Consider the following 18,877-nt stretch of genomic DNA (forward strand, 5'->3'; position numbering starts at 1 on the left):
ATCTAATCTAACTAAAATATATATACATGTAACTAGCGTTCGATGAACAAAGAAGTTATAGCGTGGGAAGCCACCTGGTTTGACTTTGAAGATTAGAGTGCAAAGAATCTTAAATTCTGAACAGGGAACTATAAGAACCTTGCAAGAAACAAGCACCCATGCCTAATCACGCCGTTCATGAAGAGAGAATTAATCCTTAGATTAATTAACTTTTCTAGAAAGGACACAAAGGTCATTCGGCAATCTACAGGTGATCCACGGATGAGACTCATAACAAGACATTGTAAGAATAACAACCATCTAGATGGTGGCATAATAGTAAGAACTTGGGATTAAGAGGTTTGCTCTTCCTGTGGTCTCAGATTTAAGCCATGTGGTTGGTCATATGATGGCTACTGGAGGCTTACATGGTCGTTAACTTCAGGGTCCGGGATTAGTCGAGGTACGCGCAAGCTGGCTCGGACACCCACATTAAACTAAAATAAAAAAAAAGAATAATATGTTAAGTTGGGTTTGGTATGAAATATTTTAGGGTTAATGAAAGCTTATATGATTGTTCATTTTAATGCTTGTGAGATTAGTTAGGTGTGCAAAAACTGGTCTGAATACCCACGTTAATTAAAACAAAATAATCTATCATTTTCACAAAGCTTTTTTCTTTTTAAAAATATATATGTAAGAGAATACACTCAAATTAATTAACATAAAAAAACAAATAAAATAAAATAAAAATCCAGTAGAAAATATCACAACCATGCAACTCATAGAAGAGTGAAGTGGGTGAATCTGTAATTAATAAGGATGACAGTGAATATTCATTAGTTGATTTATTATATATTTATATTTTATATATTACTCATTGCATAAATAATTTCAGTATTTATATCTCATTTAGACAAAAATAATATTATATTACTTATTATTATTCCGTATAAAATAAAAATTAATATTGTGTATGGACACATTTCTATATATACATAAATATGTACTTATATAATACTAATGTATATATCTCAAATCCAGTTTAATGATATTTTTATTATATTTATTATTTATAAGATGAAATAAATATAAAAAAACAAATCTATACGTCTAAATTGATTTGGGTAAATAAGTATCATCCTGAGGCTAAATTGACATCCATGCATGGTAATAAAAGATAATGGAGGAGTTCACACACTTGTAGAGCGTGGCATCTCTCTCACGTATCGCTTTCATGCCCCCCCACGTATCCCGATTGATTTTAAAAAGTGAAAAATATCTCAAGGGCACATTAGCCATATACAAAAGCCCTCTAGGACATTTAGATGGGCTTGATTTCGGGCTTTTAGCCTGTTGTCCTAGTCCTGCATAGCTCGGCCCGGCCACAAATGTAAATTTGAGCAGTTTCCTTTTTTTTTCTTTTTAATTATTATATTTTCATTTTTTTTCATTTGATTTAGCATCACCGCCGTGCCTCAACGACACGCGACTTCCCTAGTGACGCGAAATGGGGAGACGTTGGTGGATGAAATGGTACAGCTGGGTGATACTGGTGGCTCACGTGTTTGCAATACTGATATTCACTAGAGGATTCTTGCTTACTCGAACAGAACTTCCATATTACAGCCACGGCAGCGACATATCTCAATCTCCCTGCTTCTCCTCTACCAGCACTAATCACAGTTGGAATAAACCAGTTGTGGATCGCCTTGTCATCATTGTTCTCGATGCAATCAGGTTCTTCATCTCAGTTAACAACCATTTCTTATTTATTTACTTCATTTATTTGATTATTGTTATTTATTTTATTTTATTTGCATTTTCAGGTTTGATTTCGTTGCTCCGAGCGTATTTTTTCAAGGTTAGAGGAGCTCTACTCATTCCTGTTCAAGGTTTTTAATTAATTAAATCTATATTATCTTTGTGTTGATTTATTGTTGTTGTTGTTGTTGTAGAAAAGAAGGCATGGATGGACAAATTACCTGTGCTGCAAAAGATGGCATTTGCTGAAGGATCGTCTGCCAAGATTTTCAAAGCTATTGCTGATCCTCCTACCACTAGCCTCCAGCGTTTGAAGGTCTGCTTTTATTTTATTTTTCTAATTTTTGAATTGCAATGCATCCTCCTTTATGTATTTATTGTGATGTAATTGTAATGTTTTAGGGTTTGACAACGGGTGGATTGCCGACTTTTATAGATGTTGGAAATAGCTTTGGTGCTCCTGCCATTGTTGAAGATAACTTTATACATCAGGTTATTTATTTATTTTATTGCCTTCTACAACAACAGTTTAATTGCCATGTTTGTTGTTATTGACCTGGTTGGTCTCACTGGCAGCTGGTTGAAAACGGGAAGCGAGTAGTGATGATGGGTGATGATACATGGATTCAGTTGTTTCCTCATCATTTTAATAATTCTCATCCTTACCCGTCTTTTAATGTTAAGGATCTTCATACGGTATGCAATTTTTAACAATTTGCCTCGCTTTTCTCATTTCCAAGAGACTTCATGATTAATACTTCTCTACAAATTGACAACCTTGGTGAAAATTTAAATCTTTTAGGTAGATAATGGATGCATCGAACACCTATTTCCTGCCCTATATCAAGACGACTGGGATGTTCTTATTGCGCATTTTCTTGGCGTGGTGAGATTCAAAATGCTTTATTTCTGCAAGTGACTAATATGTCTGGTCTGTTATTGAATTTATGTGTGCTATGAGACATACATTGTTATCAGCTTATGTTCCAAATATATTATGAAATTCAAAAGAGGGTTCTGGTTCGAGTTATGTACCAATTGAACTTTGAAAAGAGCACCATCCTAACCCCCCCCATGATTTTCTTTCTAGCATCAAATTTCTCCATGTCCTCTTAAAACTGGAACAATTTTTTCATATCAGTGAGCACACAAGCTTTGACTGGAATCTGAATTGTGTGATCTATGTGGCATAGGATCATGCTGGGCATATATTTGGTGTTGATTCCATGCCAATGATAGAAAAGTTGGAGCAGTACAATCTCATGTTAGAGGTAATTTTCTCAATTATGATTATCTAAGTTGCATCATATACTTCATCTTGCAGCTTGCTTTGAATTTTCCACACTGTTGATTTTGTTGGTTGGTTTGGCACTTTGCACCTCTGTGATAAACTGGTCAGATATTTTGAATTTTGAGTTTCTTGGACCGCCTTCTTTTTTAGATTTAGCTGGAGTAGGTGCATATCAGACTAGTGATGTACTACATAAGTTATGGGAAAAACGATATGTCTACAACAATAAGCTGCAAATGTAACCTTTTAGTTATCCTCTGTGCTTTTAACTATATGTAAGCTTTATTTCTTTTACTTAAACCCGGATTTAGGAAAATCAATTGATTGCTATTTAAGCCATTACACTAGTAAAAACTATATTTGCCTTAGTAATTTCCTATAACTACAATAACAATTGTAAAAAGGAAATAAAGAAAATGCATAATTAATAGTAGTCCACTTGTGTGTGATTGTGTGTGTGTAAAAACATATGTATGTATATGTATATGTATATGAGATGACCATGTCTTTTGCTTCAGAAAGTAATCAAAGTCCTCGGGAGCCAATCTGAACCAGGTGGCTTACATGAAAATACTTTTCTTCTGGTTATGGGTGACCATGGACAAACATTAAATGGTGATCATGGTGGTGGAAGTGCTGAAGAGGTATACTATTTGTCTTGTTCTCAAAGAAACTTGATTGGCTTTGTTTTTGCTGATTTCTGAAAATTGGAATCATGCTGTGCAGGTTGAAACGTCAATTTTTGCAATGAGTTTTAAGAAGCCTCCAACTTCCATTCCATCTGAATTAGATACGTCATCTTGTAAACTAGATTTGGTACTTCCCCACTCTTTAAATGAACGCAAAAATTTTGCCAACCACTGTATATACTAATGTCTATTTCACTTGAATCAGCTCTTCCTTCCACCTTTTGAGTTTCCACTACATTAATGAAGCATTATATTCCTAGTTGTTTTAGCTTTGACTATGTTACTTCTTCCCGATTACTCAACAATGAATAAAAGAGGGGGAGAAGAAAAGGAGCACGAATTGTTTCAAACAAGTAACAGAAATGAAGTTTTGTGTTCTCTATACAGCTCTACTTATGTAGTGGAAAAAGTAGACTGGGTGTCTTGCAACTTTGATAGACATGAAACTTCTTTCTAACTTGCAATGAAAGAATCTGGAAAATCAGATAGAATACCAAATTGAAAAGGAAAATAGGTAGAATTTAATCGGTACATGTGTCAGGATTCTTGTTGGTCCTTCTGACTGGATTGAGCTTTATGTATTCCAATTTCAGGATGGAAAGAAGAAATGTACCAGCTCCATCCAACAGGTAAAAACTATCATTTCACTTCTGTGATTCTATTGCAATTTCATTTCAATTATGTATTTACCTCATGATAAGTACTTATTGATGTCATTTTATGCAGCTTGATTTTGCAGTGACAGTGTCTGCTCTGCTTGGTATTCCGTTTCCTTTTGGAAGGTGCCGTGTAAGCATGGTTCAGTTTTAACATTTGATCCATTGTATGTTTATAATATATCCTTATTGACTGATGGTTTTCTAGGTAAACGAGATCACTTTCTTTACTTAGTTTGGCAGTTTCTGTTCTCTCCAATATGTCGTGAAAGTCATTGGTGTTGACAGAATGCTACAATATGTAGATTATTCTTAGACTTTCTATACTGGAAAAAAAAATTTGGCCGCGGAGATGAGGTTGATCTCCTTTTCCATCCATTACTTTGATCTGTGATCTTTATTCCAATGAGCACTTTTGCTTGTGATAATATTTTCCCTGATTGCTCCTTTCTGTCATTGTACATAACAACATAATAATTATTGCCAGCAAAACAGATCAGTGTATAATTGATGTGCAGACTAGCATTATTTTGTTGGTCTATAATCTCACAACTGAATGTCCAGATATTGGATGTTTATAAATCTTATTTTTTAAAAGAACACTACTACTAAGCTGTGAAAGATATAAATTAACCAGCTTTGCTCTTTTGTATTAACTAATCTCTGGCTTGTAAAAACTTGAAAATGTCCACTTGCTTCCATAGTCATTTATCAGTTTTTTCACCTAGTAAAAGAGCTTCTTTGTCGCTTGGGATCACATTTTCAAGTTTGAGCTATTGCCTGTTGTCATTTACATTGCTTTTATTTTGTTGCAATGGAATTTTCATCCAGAATAATGCTTGTAAGTTTTGTTTTTTCAGCATCGGACGAGTTAATCCTGAGCTATATGCTTTAGGTGCTGGTACATGGAATTTGGATGGCATAAATGCGAGGGATTCCTCCAATCTGTCAGAATTGGAGGAATGGTTACTGAATTATGTCAATGTACTCTGCATCAATTCCTGGCAGGTAGATTTTCTTTACTGGTCCCGAATATTAAATACACTTAAATAGCATGATATAAATTACATATTTTATTGCTAATCTAGTTATTTTTCTAAATTTTAAACTACATGGTTGTTTCATCTATACATTCCAAAGGGATCATGCCATTCTTGTGTCTTCTTTCACTGTTACCTGAAAATTTTCAGTAAATTGAGGAAGAAGATAGTGAAATCTAAAAATAAAACAAGGATAAGATATTATCCTAATATCAAGAGATAAGAAAAAAATAAGAAGCGTGTGCCATCTCCTTCAAGTATCTGCTAAAGAGACCTAAAAGGGTCGTAATGATGCCTCCATAGAGTTGCCAAAAACATATTCTTTGGCTTTAATTACTTGAGGAAAAAAAAGTGTAGTCCTACCCACAAATCCTCCCAAAAAAAAATGAAGTACATGTCTACCTTTTGTATCATAGGAGGGAAGAAAAAAAAAAGATATACATATGAGAGCTTCTTGGGTTTGTAGCACAGTGAAAAAAATAATTGGTAAAGTAACATAGTAGAGAAAATATTTAGGTAAATAACACAGATTAACGAGTGGCAGATGCCTACTGCGACTGTCATTGAAGCATTTTTCATTACCAAGTGGAAGATTTAAGTAAAATTGTCTAAGAAAACGAGTTCATTTAGTGAGTCGCAGATGCTATCTGCGACATGAGAGTTGCAGTTAGCATCTGCGACCTCTTTGAAGCATTATTCCATAAAAAATGATTTTGAAAAGGAGTTTGTTACTCACGATACAAGTTATTCCAGCAAAAGAAAATTCTGAAGTTGAATAAAAAATATAATTTACTGAGATATGAATTAAAAATTAATTGGTGTACGGTGCCTCACCAGATAGCAATCACTTTTTTAGGTTTGTATCACAGTGGAGAGAACTCAGTCCAACAAATTAATCGGTGTACAGTTTACATAGTTTAAAAAATTGATATATAGGCAAGATGTCCTTAACAGGAAAGCCAACTCCTTTTTGGCCAACCAAACCTTAAAAAGGATAGAGCATGACAAATATTAAATTGCGACTCTCGAGTCATATATATCATCTACGACTTATTAAACTGTGTTATTTTCTCTACTATGCTACTTCACCAATTATTTTTTTTCACTGTGCTACAAAACATAAAAACTCATACGTGTGATATACAAGAATTTCTTTGGACTCGCATGAGCAATAGAAGTTATCATGGTAACATCTTAAACATATACAGGGGACTACAATTGTTAGTGACCTTATTAGATTTTGGATTCTGGTTTGGAACCCCCATGATTGGCTGACCAGATCCATGTAGTGATTGAAAAAAAAAAAAGACTTCATTTGAATAAGTTGAATGAGCTCTGAACTGCTGTCAACCACTTTTCAAAAAGAGGTGCAGGTTTCTGGCAGTTTCTTTGGCCATGTGTTAAAAAGATACTGAATTGTGCATGTAAAAAATAATGAACAGTGTGTTATGTGGATGCACAACACTCTCCTATCTCAAAATATTTGTATGGTGTTAATACTTGTGATATGTGGATGTTGTCAAAATGCATGATCACACTTTGACCTATGAGTAAATGACATCAATGGAATGTAATTCAAATATTTAATCCCATATGATTATATAATTTTTGCTGACATGCGTCAGAGGGTCTGATTTTATGTTTGTATTGTATAATTTGTATTTATATGAATTTGTACAATGGGATCTGAGCAGTTTGCATGTATATCTACCTTGTTGTAAAGATTCAGTTTTTAAGGAAAATGCAATAACCACTTACCTGACAAAGCTAAAGGCTGTACCCAAATCCCGTAGACCTTAAGTAGCAGCACATTTCCTCCACATCAGACCTGAGAAATGTCTCATCATCACCCTCTCCAATCTTAGAAGGATATAGATAACAGAAAGGAATGCTAGACAAACAAGGCAGAATAAGTGTTGTCCACCTTAGGTAATACCAATAGCCTTTCAATTCTCGGTATAGGAATTTTTAATTATTTGTTGCTCATTTGGTTGTGGATTAGCTGGAGGTGGTATATTGTCATCAACCGTGAAGATAATGTTTTTATCTTTGTTTTCAACCATTTATATATTCCTTTTCTTTTCCCTGTAGGGGATGGGGGTTGGTGAAATTCGTACCACCACCGTTGCCTGTTTTCCACTTTGACTAATACTCTCTTAAGGCAATCTTGCAGTTATTCACCATCTCTATTTTCCAATGTGATGTTAATTCTCTTCTGCAGGTGAAAAGATACATTGATGTCTATTCAGCTTCATCTGTCATTGGATTTTCCTCTGAAGACTTGTTGCACATATCAAATGCATATGTTCAGGCAGAGCAGAATTGGGCAAACAGTACTAAGAACTTACTATTGCATAGAAATGAAAGAAGCCACACATTGTTACCTGCTCTTACAAGGCAAATTGATTTTTATTTTAGCTTCCTATCAAATGTTTCAGAGCTGGCTCGCTCCAAATGGACTGAATTTAATCTGAAGCTGATGGGAATTGGTCTCGGGACCATGTTAATTTCACTCTTTATAATATTTCTTGCCATTCAAAGAGTGAATAATTTGTATACGACTTCTCTTTTGTCTCCTGGAGGTTCTGGAATTTCCTTTGAATTAATATTTGCCTTCTTTGTTGTGGCAATACGTGCATGTAGCTTCCTGTCAAACAGTTTTATTTGTAAGTTCTCAGCCTGGCCAGCTTTTTCATGGTTTGAGAAGTGCTTTTCCTCCTTTCCTGACATCCCTTTTTTCTAAACCCTGATCTCAGTGGAGGAAGGAAAAGTGGCAAGTTTTCTTTTGGCCACCACCAGCATTGTCAGGCTACGTTCTTCAATCATGAAAAAGAAGATGCTATTTGAAGTATGTATTGGTGGCCTTAAAAGTTTGTCACATTATGTTGATGTTTATGATCAGAAAATATATCATAGATTGTTTTTGTGATGCTAATTTTCATGGGCTTCACCTTGCAGGCAGTAAGTTTTCTACTGTTGATATCCATTCTCAGATTTACCATTGAAGTCGGGCTGTCAAAGCAGGCTGCCACTTCTTTATTCCTGAGCGCGTCTCCTTCATGGGTACTTGGGGTTGCCCCAGGTCATCCACTGTGGACATACATGGCTGAAATTGGCCCAATTCTTGCCGTCATATTATTGGCATGCTTGCTATGCAGGACCATCGCCAGCAGCATTTTTGGGGGTCTTTGGAAGTATATTACCATGGCAACCATTTTAAGCTATGTGCTTATAGCAGTTTATTGGGGAGCTGAAAGTAGCATACCGACCCTAGCACTGTTGCTTCAAGGAATGGCAAAAGGTCACATCCCAAGAATGATTTATGCAATTGGGCTGGGTCAACTGCTTTTGTTTGCGGTTGCACATTTGTTTGATAAAGATAGAGAGTTAGATTACAAGAGGAGCTTGGTAGTGAAAACAGTATCCATTTTATCTGCTTGGAGTCCAACAATCATCATTCTGTCAGGAAAACAAGGTTCCTTGGTAGCATTGGCGCTGATAATTGGAGGTGCTTATTTTCTTAATATTCTTTTGGTATTACATCAAATTGCATCATGTTGAGCTGTTGTCTTACTTGAGTCCTTTGTTTTTCTTCTGTTTAGTAGTATTTTCATAATTAATTAGTGGTGCACTATTTTATAAAGGATTAGGCTCATAGAAAGTCTCTGTTTACACTTTACAGGTTATTGCATAGTGAAGTTGGAAAGTATGGAAGACAGTGACTCTGATGCTATTTTTACTTTCAATCCTCTTGCTATTTCACAGTGGAACCTCTTAGCTGTGTGTCTATTTTTTGCCACTGGTCATTGGTGAGATGCTTGTGATCTACTCTGATGCTTGCGCATATGTTGCGTATACTTTTGTCTTTAATTTTTTTTTTTATTATTCGTGACTATATGTAGTTGACTAACACTGGAAGCAGATTTACTTATCATGTAGTTTTGAAACTCTAATTTAAGCAGCTTTACTAATCCATCCAATATATATTTCATAAACTCACACCTCTCTCCCTGCAGGTGTGCATTTGATGGCCTGCGGTATGGTGCTGCATTTATTGGGTGAGTCTTGGGTATGGGAGTGCATGCAGACATATTGCGTGATTCTTAAAAGTAATTGGTAATGATAATGCAGATGATGTGGTAGTGCACCATCCGCAGGGGTAAATTACCATTGCCAATTGACTTATTTTTAACCTATTCCATATTTCAGGTTTGATGAATTTGTCCTTGTTCGTCAAGCGATCCTTCTTACAATAGATACATTTGGCTTTTCTCACATTCTTCCTGTTCTTGCACTTCCATTTCTGGCTGGTTGCAATTTTTTGTTTGGTCAGAATGACCATGGAAAGGATTTTCGTTTCACCCAGTTGTCTCAGGTTAGTTAATTGCCTGAACATCACTGTTGGTCATGCTCCCTGCAATTTTTATATATTTCTGTCCATGGTCACATTTTGATATGTTCGCTTTTAAAGAAGTTCTTGTGTGATTTTTATTTTTCTTCTTTTATTTTCAAGAATGTCATAACTAGTGGCAGAGACTTATTATAGATCTTCTTCCATGTTTCAGATGTATATGATGTATGGACTTATTACTGCCACCACAGTCACTGTCACCATAATATGCGTTACCATTCAAAGGCGCCATCTAATGGTATTGGATCGTTTAAACAATCCGTACTAGCCTGCATTGAACACCTACTGACATTTTGTTTACTTCGAACTCCATGCAGGTATGGGGACTATTTGCTCCAAAATTTGTTTTTGATGTGGTCGGCCTTGTTCTTACCGATGTGCTGATTTGCCTAGCTTCACTTTTATACTCTGGTCGACTAGAGGATGATGATACACAGGCGGTTCAGAAAACTGAACAGTAAACTTCTCAAAAGTCAAGGGATTAACCACCACTGCCCACTCCATAGGGATTTATATGCAAGGTTAGTAAGAGAGAGAGAGAAACATTAGATATCCGAGTCAAATTTACTTCATAATATTGTCTGTCAATCGGTCTGTTCATAGTAACACAAGCATTCTTGCTGCTCCCTTTTTATACCTAGGAGCAGGTCCAATTTTGTAATGTTGTTTCATGGGATAATGAGATGGATGACTTGGCATACTGTAGTCTGTGTACGTGAACTCTGCTAGTAGTGGATTCCATCCCAGCCATTAATTAACCATTTCCAAAGGAGCCCAATCTACAACTTGTATAGATTACAAATTGAGATTTTTCAAGTGATAAAGCAGTTTCATGGTGGATTTTGAGGAAAAATCTGAGCTTCTAAAACCAGGGACAGCAGAAATGGTTCGAAAAAACTAATTTGTAGGATAATTTTATCAAGCCCGCCCCTGTTGCTTAAAAGAATCCGCCACTGCTTGAAACATAAGAGCCTTTCCTATTATGATGGTTAGTTTGCAGCTGCTGAGTTTCGATATATATAATAAGCAACTTTCTAATTATTTGTTTTCTGGAACGGTGGATTCCCAGAGAGTACAAGGGACCTTGTTTATGGATACTTGACAGTTGACACTAAGGTGGTAAAAGATGCTCCCTCTGTCACGGTAACTAGAGCTAAAGGACAAAATGTTCGAGTCAGCTATTTAAACACTAGTCTCTAATTGTTTGTTTTTAAATTTTTTATTTTTATTTTGTTTAGCTTCAAATTAAAATATTTTTGTGTTTTTATATCGTTTTGATGTTCTAATATTAAAAATAAAAAATATTTTGAAAATTAATGTTATTCTAGATACGCACTTGATTCTAAATACGCACTTATCCTAAACTGATTTGTCAGGTTAATGGAAAAACCTTGCGATCCATGATCTGATATTGATGGGGTAACTTTTCCTGGTTGAGTTATTTGTAATCCAACCGAGCTAAACCTAATAAATTGACTCAGTGGCCAATATTCTTTTCATTTGAGTTGTCGAATCTAGTTTTAACAACTGTAACTCCAATATGAATGGATGACGTCATTCCTTCTCTAACATTCCCTTCCCAAGCAAGTCTCTTTTTTTTTGTCGTTGTCGAAGCACGTACTCCTCCAAAGGTGGCCGTAATGCCAAAAATCTTACCAAACAAGTGACGCGAACCTTTCAACAATCTGTATGCTTGAGGACAAAATCTTAGTATCCCTTCGAAGTTCATGTACACCTCAACTACTTGTCGTTTTACATGTATTTCGGTTACTCCACTCCACTCCAGTAATACATGCGCCCTGGCCAGCTTTCACTCTGTGAATTAACACACCACAATGTATGGAAATTATTTTTGAAATATTAATGTAAAAAAATAAAAAATATATTAGTTTAATATATTTGTAAATAGAAGATATTCTTCTAGTGTACTGCCATAATTACCGACAGCGTCAAGCACAACTAATGTTTTCATTTGCAGATAGAAAATGACAAGCATGCAGAGGGAGATCTTTCAAAGAGATTAGAGGCATCCATGTTAAGTAGATATCGACAGTTGGTTAGGTCCTTGTTTACTAACTTAACTTTAACAATATGGACGGCTATGCCACTGGCCCCTGATTGCATCACTTCGAACCTTTCCACCTCACATTGAAGGGACAGCTTCTTTCGAAGAAATCTCAATGTCGCCTCTGAATATATTATCCCATTATCAATTTAATTAGTTTCTAAATATTCTTGAAAAATAAGTGTTTAGTTATGTCAAAAAAACTAAGCTGAAAAATAACTTATTAATATTTTATTTTTTAAAATTTATTAAAATAATGAGAAACAAATCTTACAAATTAAAAAGTTGAATAAGAATAAAATTGAAAAAAATATAATTTCATAAATTATTTTAAATAAAATAAATAATAATCAAAATAATAGATATTAAATTTAAAAAATAAAAAATTGAAAGATGAATAAATTAAAATAATAATAATAATTAACATTTCATAAATTATTTCAAATAAAATAAGTAACAATCAAAATAATGATGACCAAATTTGATAGATAAAAAATTTTAATTAAAAAATAATAAGGAAAAAACAAATAATAATTATAAAAATAATGACCAAAATTAATATAAAAATTAAATTCTAAGAGATGAAATTGAAAAACAAATATTCAAAACAAAATATATATATATATATATATAGCAATCAAAAGTTTGAGGATCAAATTTGATATAATCAGCAAATAATATGACATTTCTAAATTTTTCATAACTTTCGGAAAGTGTTTTCTGCCCAAAATAAAAAGAAAACACTTTCCTGAAAATCAAGCCAAATTTTCTTTTGACTAGAAAATATTTTTCGTTAACCAACTTTTTTAATGACAAACAAACACAGAAAAGTTTGATAAACAAACAATTTTAGAGCCGTCGTTCATGGTAAATTTCCTAAACTCGCCTCCTTTCCTATCAATAAAGTTGACAAAGTAAAGCCATATTTATTATGATTTGACGATAAGATTATCTTTTAGGTATATTAAAGCTTATTTTTAGAATTTTTCATGAGATCATTTAATGAGCAAGTGCAAATTGCACAAAATCTCTTAAATGTCATTCGATTAGGACCCCACTATATTTCTAAACTAGACGCCCGCTATAATGTTGGGTGGATCATTCTTCAAAATATATATATAAAAGAAACATTCAAATGTTATTAACGTTTTTCTCCTTAAAAACAATTTAAACCATTTAAACATTAATTTGATGGCATCTTATTAGCTAGTTTGATGCATCTAAAAACAACCTGAATAACCAATAAAAATATAGTTTGATTTTAAAAAAAATTCAAGACAATACTCATGATCCGAGTCATGAGATCATGATAACCTCACCGAAAAAAATCAAAATAAATCATGAAACATAATTCCTAATCAATCGAATGTTAAATAATAGAATTAAAAAAAAAATTCAAGTCAATCAAGTTAACATATCAAAATCATGACAAGAGTTATGAAACGAAGTTAATCATATATATAAAAAAATCACAATAAATTATGAATTGCAATCTATAATAAATTAATTGTTAAAATTTAAAACTATTATAATGAATTGGAGGGTGTGCTACCACCCTTTTTTTTTTTAATTGTTAATGTTAATTTTGTTGTTCGAGAAAAAAAAAAATCGGTGTAGAGGATACAAACCGACCGACTATACATCGAATACAAAATATTGTAGCCTTTTTTTACACGCATACATTTGAAAGGATCCCACCATATCTATATTGAAACCAAAACAGAGATTACCTTATCAAGATACGGATTAATTGGACATCCTTATCTCTTTTGTGGGAACAGTTAATGCATTATTTAATTTTAAAACTAAAGTCTTGAGAAGAAGAATGTCCATTGCCCAGCTTTCTGGATATCTTAATAGAGCATATCCGAGAGTATAGTTGTAGTTGTTTTTTAAAGTATTTTTTACTTAAAAATATATTAAAATAATATTTTTTTTTATTTTTAAAAATTTATTTTTAATATCAACGCATCAAAATGATCTAAAAACATCAAAAAGTAATAATTTGAAGTGAAGAAAAAAATAATTTTTTTTTAATATTTTTTTAAAATATTTTTGAAACGCAAAAACAAACAGGGCAATATATAAACATTAGAGATGACCTAAATGATGCATCTTTATTTATCTTTTTGTTTTTTATTTTGGGTAAAAAAATTCGTTTTTTCCGTACTCACATGTTTGCACCAAATTCATGGTTAAATGGCAATTAATCCCTACTTTTGTTTACAACTTTGATATGCAACAGATTGATCCTTGTGTTTATATTGATGATCGTTTGTGAATTCAATGATCTTCCAGAAAATTCAAATTTAGAATAAACGGCTTAATTTGTTGAATATATATGAATTCTTTAGAGAATAATAATTATAAAAAGAACTCCTGCATGTTATATTATTGGCTCTTTAGTGAAAATGCTTAGCTATCTTCGGGTATGTGGTAATGTTTATAAAACCGAGTTAATCATATATAAAAATATATTATTTTAATATATTTTCAAGCATTTTCGAATATGGTTTGTTTTACACACACCATGGTACTACATTCATGACCCCAACGTACAAATCAAATTCAGAATGTATAATTAATCAACACCCTTCTCAAATTTATATATATATATATATATATATATATATATATATATATTGCTCTAAAAAAACAAAAAAAAAAGTGGCTTTTGTTTCATATTGTACGAAGATTGTTCTTGTACAATGAGTTCAAGGAGAGAATCCTAAGAAAGATGGTGAAGCATACAGAAATGTTATTGTTAAGGCTTCTGGGTGCAATAGGCTTCCAATGGGCACTTGAGGTCGAGGTCCACTGAGGAAAGGGATTTTTTTTTTTTCTGTATTTGAGTTCGATTTTTTATATACATGCATGTTACTCCCGCGGTGCTTTACTTATTCACTGGGCTTACAGGATGTTCAGTGGACTTTAAAATTAATCATGATGCGCGTAAACTGGTCCGAACATTCCGGATTATATAAAAAAAACCTCCCAATGGGACCGTTAAATTAGTGATTGAGTTGCTTAACTACACATAAACGTATATAGCAATGAGATTTCTCAGCTTTTTTCTCTCCTCTTCTTTTGGAAGCAGCTGTAAGAAAAGGCCGGAAGAGTGGTAAAGTCGATTATTAATTTAATCGTGTACAACAGGACATGAGGTCCCATAAGGATTTTTTACGTTTTCAAGATGTTTTTTTTTAAATAATGCTTTTTATTATAATTTATTTTTTATATATTTTTAAATCATTTTAATATACTAATATTAAAAATTCTAAAAAAATAATCATTAAGAATCTATTATTTTTATCGAAATTCTAGTGCCTAACCACATGAGCTAGAGATTTATCAGAGATGAGAGCACTGGCAAGGACATGGTGCGGAGATCTGGCTTTAATCATATAAGGTGAGTTATGATATGTGATTGGAAGTATAGTTATGATTGTTTTTTAAAATATTTTTTTATTTAAAAAAATATAATAATAATAATTTTTATTTTTTAAAAATTATTTTTAATATCAGTATATCAAAATAATTTAAAAATATATTAATTTTAAAAAAAATCAAACATAATATAAAAAAAAAAGTCTATGAACAGCGGGATTGTGACTTTGATATGGCTTGAATGTCAGCAAGATTACATCTCAGTAGTCAAAAGGTATCAATTATTAAGATGCTGAACAAATCAATCCTCTTAGGAATTTAATATAATAAACTTAAACTGCACTTCTTGGCAACTTGCTGGAGAAGTACTTCAATGTTCTCCAATATGTACTCTTACTGACACAAATCTTAACACTAAAAGAAAAATTAATAAAATTAAAGGATATCCGATTGATAAAGATATTTAATATTATAATATCAAATATTTATTTTGTTATATTTACTAAATTTATTTATTAAAATTAATTATTTATTAAATCAAACAATAATAAAAATAAAAATAAATGAAACTGGTTGAATAAAATAAAAAAAAAATGTTTTCTTTAATATGTTTAGAGGATGATGAAAATGAGTGGATCTTGTACTATAATTTTTTTAGTCGAAACTAGATTATTTATCCATGCTACAATGCGAGTCGGATCAAATGTTTTCTTTTAATGTAAAAAAAATAGTGAGGCATTGCAGATGCCTTTTCTAGCAGAAAAAATAAAACCATATGGGAACTGATTCCATATGTCTTAATTGTCTTTGCAGGTTCTAAGGCAACCTGGATAACCGGTAAAAATATAATTTGACTTAAAATAAATATTTAAGATGAGATTGTTTTAATAAATATTGAAACGACAATACATTTGATTGATTCAAATCAATCCGGGTTAACTTGTCAATACATATACCAAGTCATGAGATCATGGTAAGCCCATGAAAAGCAAAATAAAATATATTACAAAACTCAATTTCCTATAAACCTAATGTTGAAGGATGAAACTGAAAAAAATAATCAATTAAAAAAAAGACAAAAAAATAACTTAAGTCAGCCCGAGTTAACCTACAAACTCACGATCCAGGTTATGAAACCGGGATAACCCAATATAAAGAAAATTGAAACAAATTATGAAGTTCAATTCTCAATCAACCAAGTGTTAAAAAATAAAATAAAATAATCGATTAAGAAAAGATAAAAAAAATTACTCAAGTTAACTAGGATTAATCACTCATCAAACCCGCTACTCAAGTCATGAGATGATGATAACCTCATAGAAAGCATACTGAAACAAATAAAGAAACTTAATTCCTAATCAACTCAATATTAAAAGATAAAATTGAGAAAAAATTATCAATTAAAAAAACTCGAATCAATCGAGTTCACCTGTTAAACTCGTGACAGGATATGAGTTTAGGATAATCTTACAAAAAATAAATTGAAAAAAATTATGAAAATCAATCCCCAAAACCTAATACTGAAAAATGTAATTGAAATTGAAAAAAAAAGATTAGAAAAGAAAAAAAAAAAGAGAAAAAAATATTATTATAATGAATAATGCTACGTAAAGAAGGGTACAATAAAATCTTTTTTTTTTAATGTTTTTGTTAAGAATTGATTTGATATGTCTTGATTGTCTTGGTGGGTTCAAAGACAACCTGGATAATCGATAAAAAAATAGTTTGGCTCAAAATAAATATTTAAGATAAGATTGCTTTAATAAATATTTAGACGATAATACATTGAATTAATTCAGGTCAACACGAATTAACTTGCCAATACACATAACAAGGCATGAGATCATGATAAACCTATACAAAACAAAACAAAATACATTACAAAACTTAATTTCCAATAAATCTAGTGTTAAAGGATGAAATTGAAAAAAAATCGATAAAAAAGGATAAAAATGATCAAATTCAACCCGAGTTAATCTACCAAACCCGCGATTCGAGTTATAAGATCATGATAACCCAATGGAAAGAAATTAAAACAAACTATGAAATTTAATTATCAATCAACTCAGTGTTAAAAGATGAAACTATAAAAAAAATTATTCAAAAAAAGATAAAAAAATAACTCAAGTTAAATTGATTCGTCAAATCCGTGATCCAGATCATGAAATGATGATAACATCATTATAGAAAGTATAATAAAACAAATTACAAAATTTAATTACTGATAAATTCAATGTTAAAGTAATTTGTTAATTATAAAAAATAAAATAAAAAATTAATATGTTTTGAAATAAAAAAATATTTTTAAGAAATAAATGTTACTTCTCCCGAAAGAAGACACTTAATAGGTCATTTGATATTTACTTTTTTTTTTCATGTCTTTATTTCAAAAGTTCTAAAAACAAAAACAAAAAAGTGGTTTTGTTTTTGTTTTTAAAGCTGACAACTGTTGTCAAATTTATTTTTAGAACCGGATAAAATCGATGGTGGTAGTCGGATTTGTTTCAAGATAGATGATTGGAAAGGTGGTGTGTTTCTTACCCGATAAAATACGGAAAAGCCAGACAGACAGGGGCGGGGCCCACGGAACGTCATCTTCAGAGGCAGAAAGGACAGAGAATGAGTCACCTACGATATACGTCTGCCATCTGCAGCTGCCTTTGTGTACCATTTTCATATTTTTGGTCTTCCTTTTGTCTCATACGCTGCCATGAAAAAAGCTTCATTTCTTTTGACTCTTTCTGTAATAAAGGTCCGAAAAAATAAATAAAAATTATATATATATATATATATATATATATAGAGAGAGAGAGAGAGAGAGAGAGAGAGAGAGATTCCTGTATTGAAAGAAACGACAAGTAGTTTTCATAGGGAAAGGACCACGACGGCCTTGAAAGTTGAAATTGAAGAGTTCTTCTGTATTTAATATTCCAGCCAATTTGAATCTCATCCCTCCTTTCCCCGATGATTTATGTGAAATGATTTATTTTTTTAAAAAAAGAATTAAGCAATCTTTAACTTCCAATCATTTTTACCCCAAGTTATCATCATCCAAATAGTTAGTTTTAGTGTAAATAAGAAAGTTGTTTTAAAGTGTTTTTATTTAAAAATATATTAAAATAATATATATATTTTTTAAAAGTTATTTTTAATATTAAAAACATTAAAACAATCTAGAAATATAAAAAAATTCATTTGAAACAAAAGAAAAAAAATCTAAAAAATAGTAAAACAACGGTTTAACCATAACGTCAAATCAACTCCTAGTGTGTTTGTTATTACGGTGGATGCTATGTTTTAAAAGTATTTTTCACTTAAAATTATATATATTTTTAATTTTTAATACCAGTATATTAAAATCATAAAAATATTAAAAAATATTAATTTGACAACTTTTCATCATGGTATGCTTTTTCTATTAACTTTTGTTTATAGATTTATTTTGTTTCACTTTTTAGATTTTTTATAAAATCACAATGTGCATAGAGTTGGTTTAATTTTATTACTCATTTGAATTTTTTCTTTATTGTATAAATGTGTTTTATTAGAAATAAATTTTGATTTGTATAAATAAATTAATTTATATCATATCAAA

General features: G+C 31.8%; 1 protein-coding gene across 1 annotated transcript; it reads left to right on the forward strand.

Annotated features, from left to right (window-relative positions):
- Positions 1–1,428: 1,428 nt before the first annotated feature.
- Positions 1,429–10,632, forward strand: LOC7475726 (uncharacterized). The gene is made up of 20 exons (XM_024598220.2): positions 1,429–1,719; positions 1,809–1,843; positions 1,938–2,059; positions 2,146–2,235; positions 2,320–2,439; positions 2,546–2,629; positions 2,937–3,014; positions 3,553–3,678; positions 3,761–3,850; positions 4,317–4,352; positions 4,450–4,505; positions 5,240–5,387; positions 7,641–8,085; positions 8,176–8,267; positions 8,378–8,927; positions 9,102–9,228; positions 9,436–9,477; positions 9,629–9,794; positions 9,985–10,068; positions 10,148–10,632. The coding sequence occupies exons 1-20, from the start codon at positions 1,490–1,492 to the stop codon at positions 10,289–10,291; spliced, it is 2,865 nt and encodes a 954-aa protein (XP_024453988.2). The 5' UTR covers positions 1,429–1,489; the 3' UTR covers positions 10,292–10,632.
- Positions 10,633–18,877: the final 8,245 nt, after the last annotated feature.

The sequence above is a fragment of the Populus trichocarpa genome, chromosome 3 (assembly GCF_000002775.5).
Source record: "Populus trichocarpa isolate Nisqually-1 chromosome 3, P.trichocarpa_v4.1, whole genome shotgun sequence".
Taxonomy (NCBI): Eukaryota; Viridiplantae; Streptophyta; class Magnoliopsida; order Malpighiales; family Salicaceae; genus Populus; species Populus trichocarpa.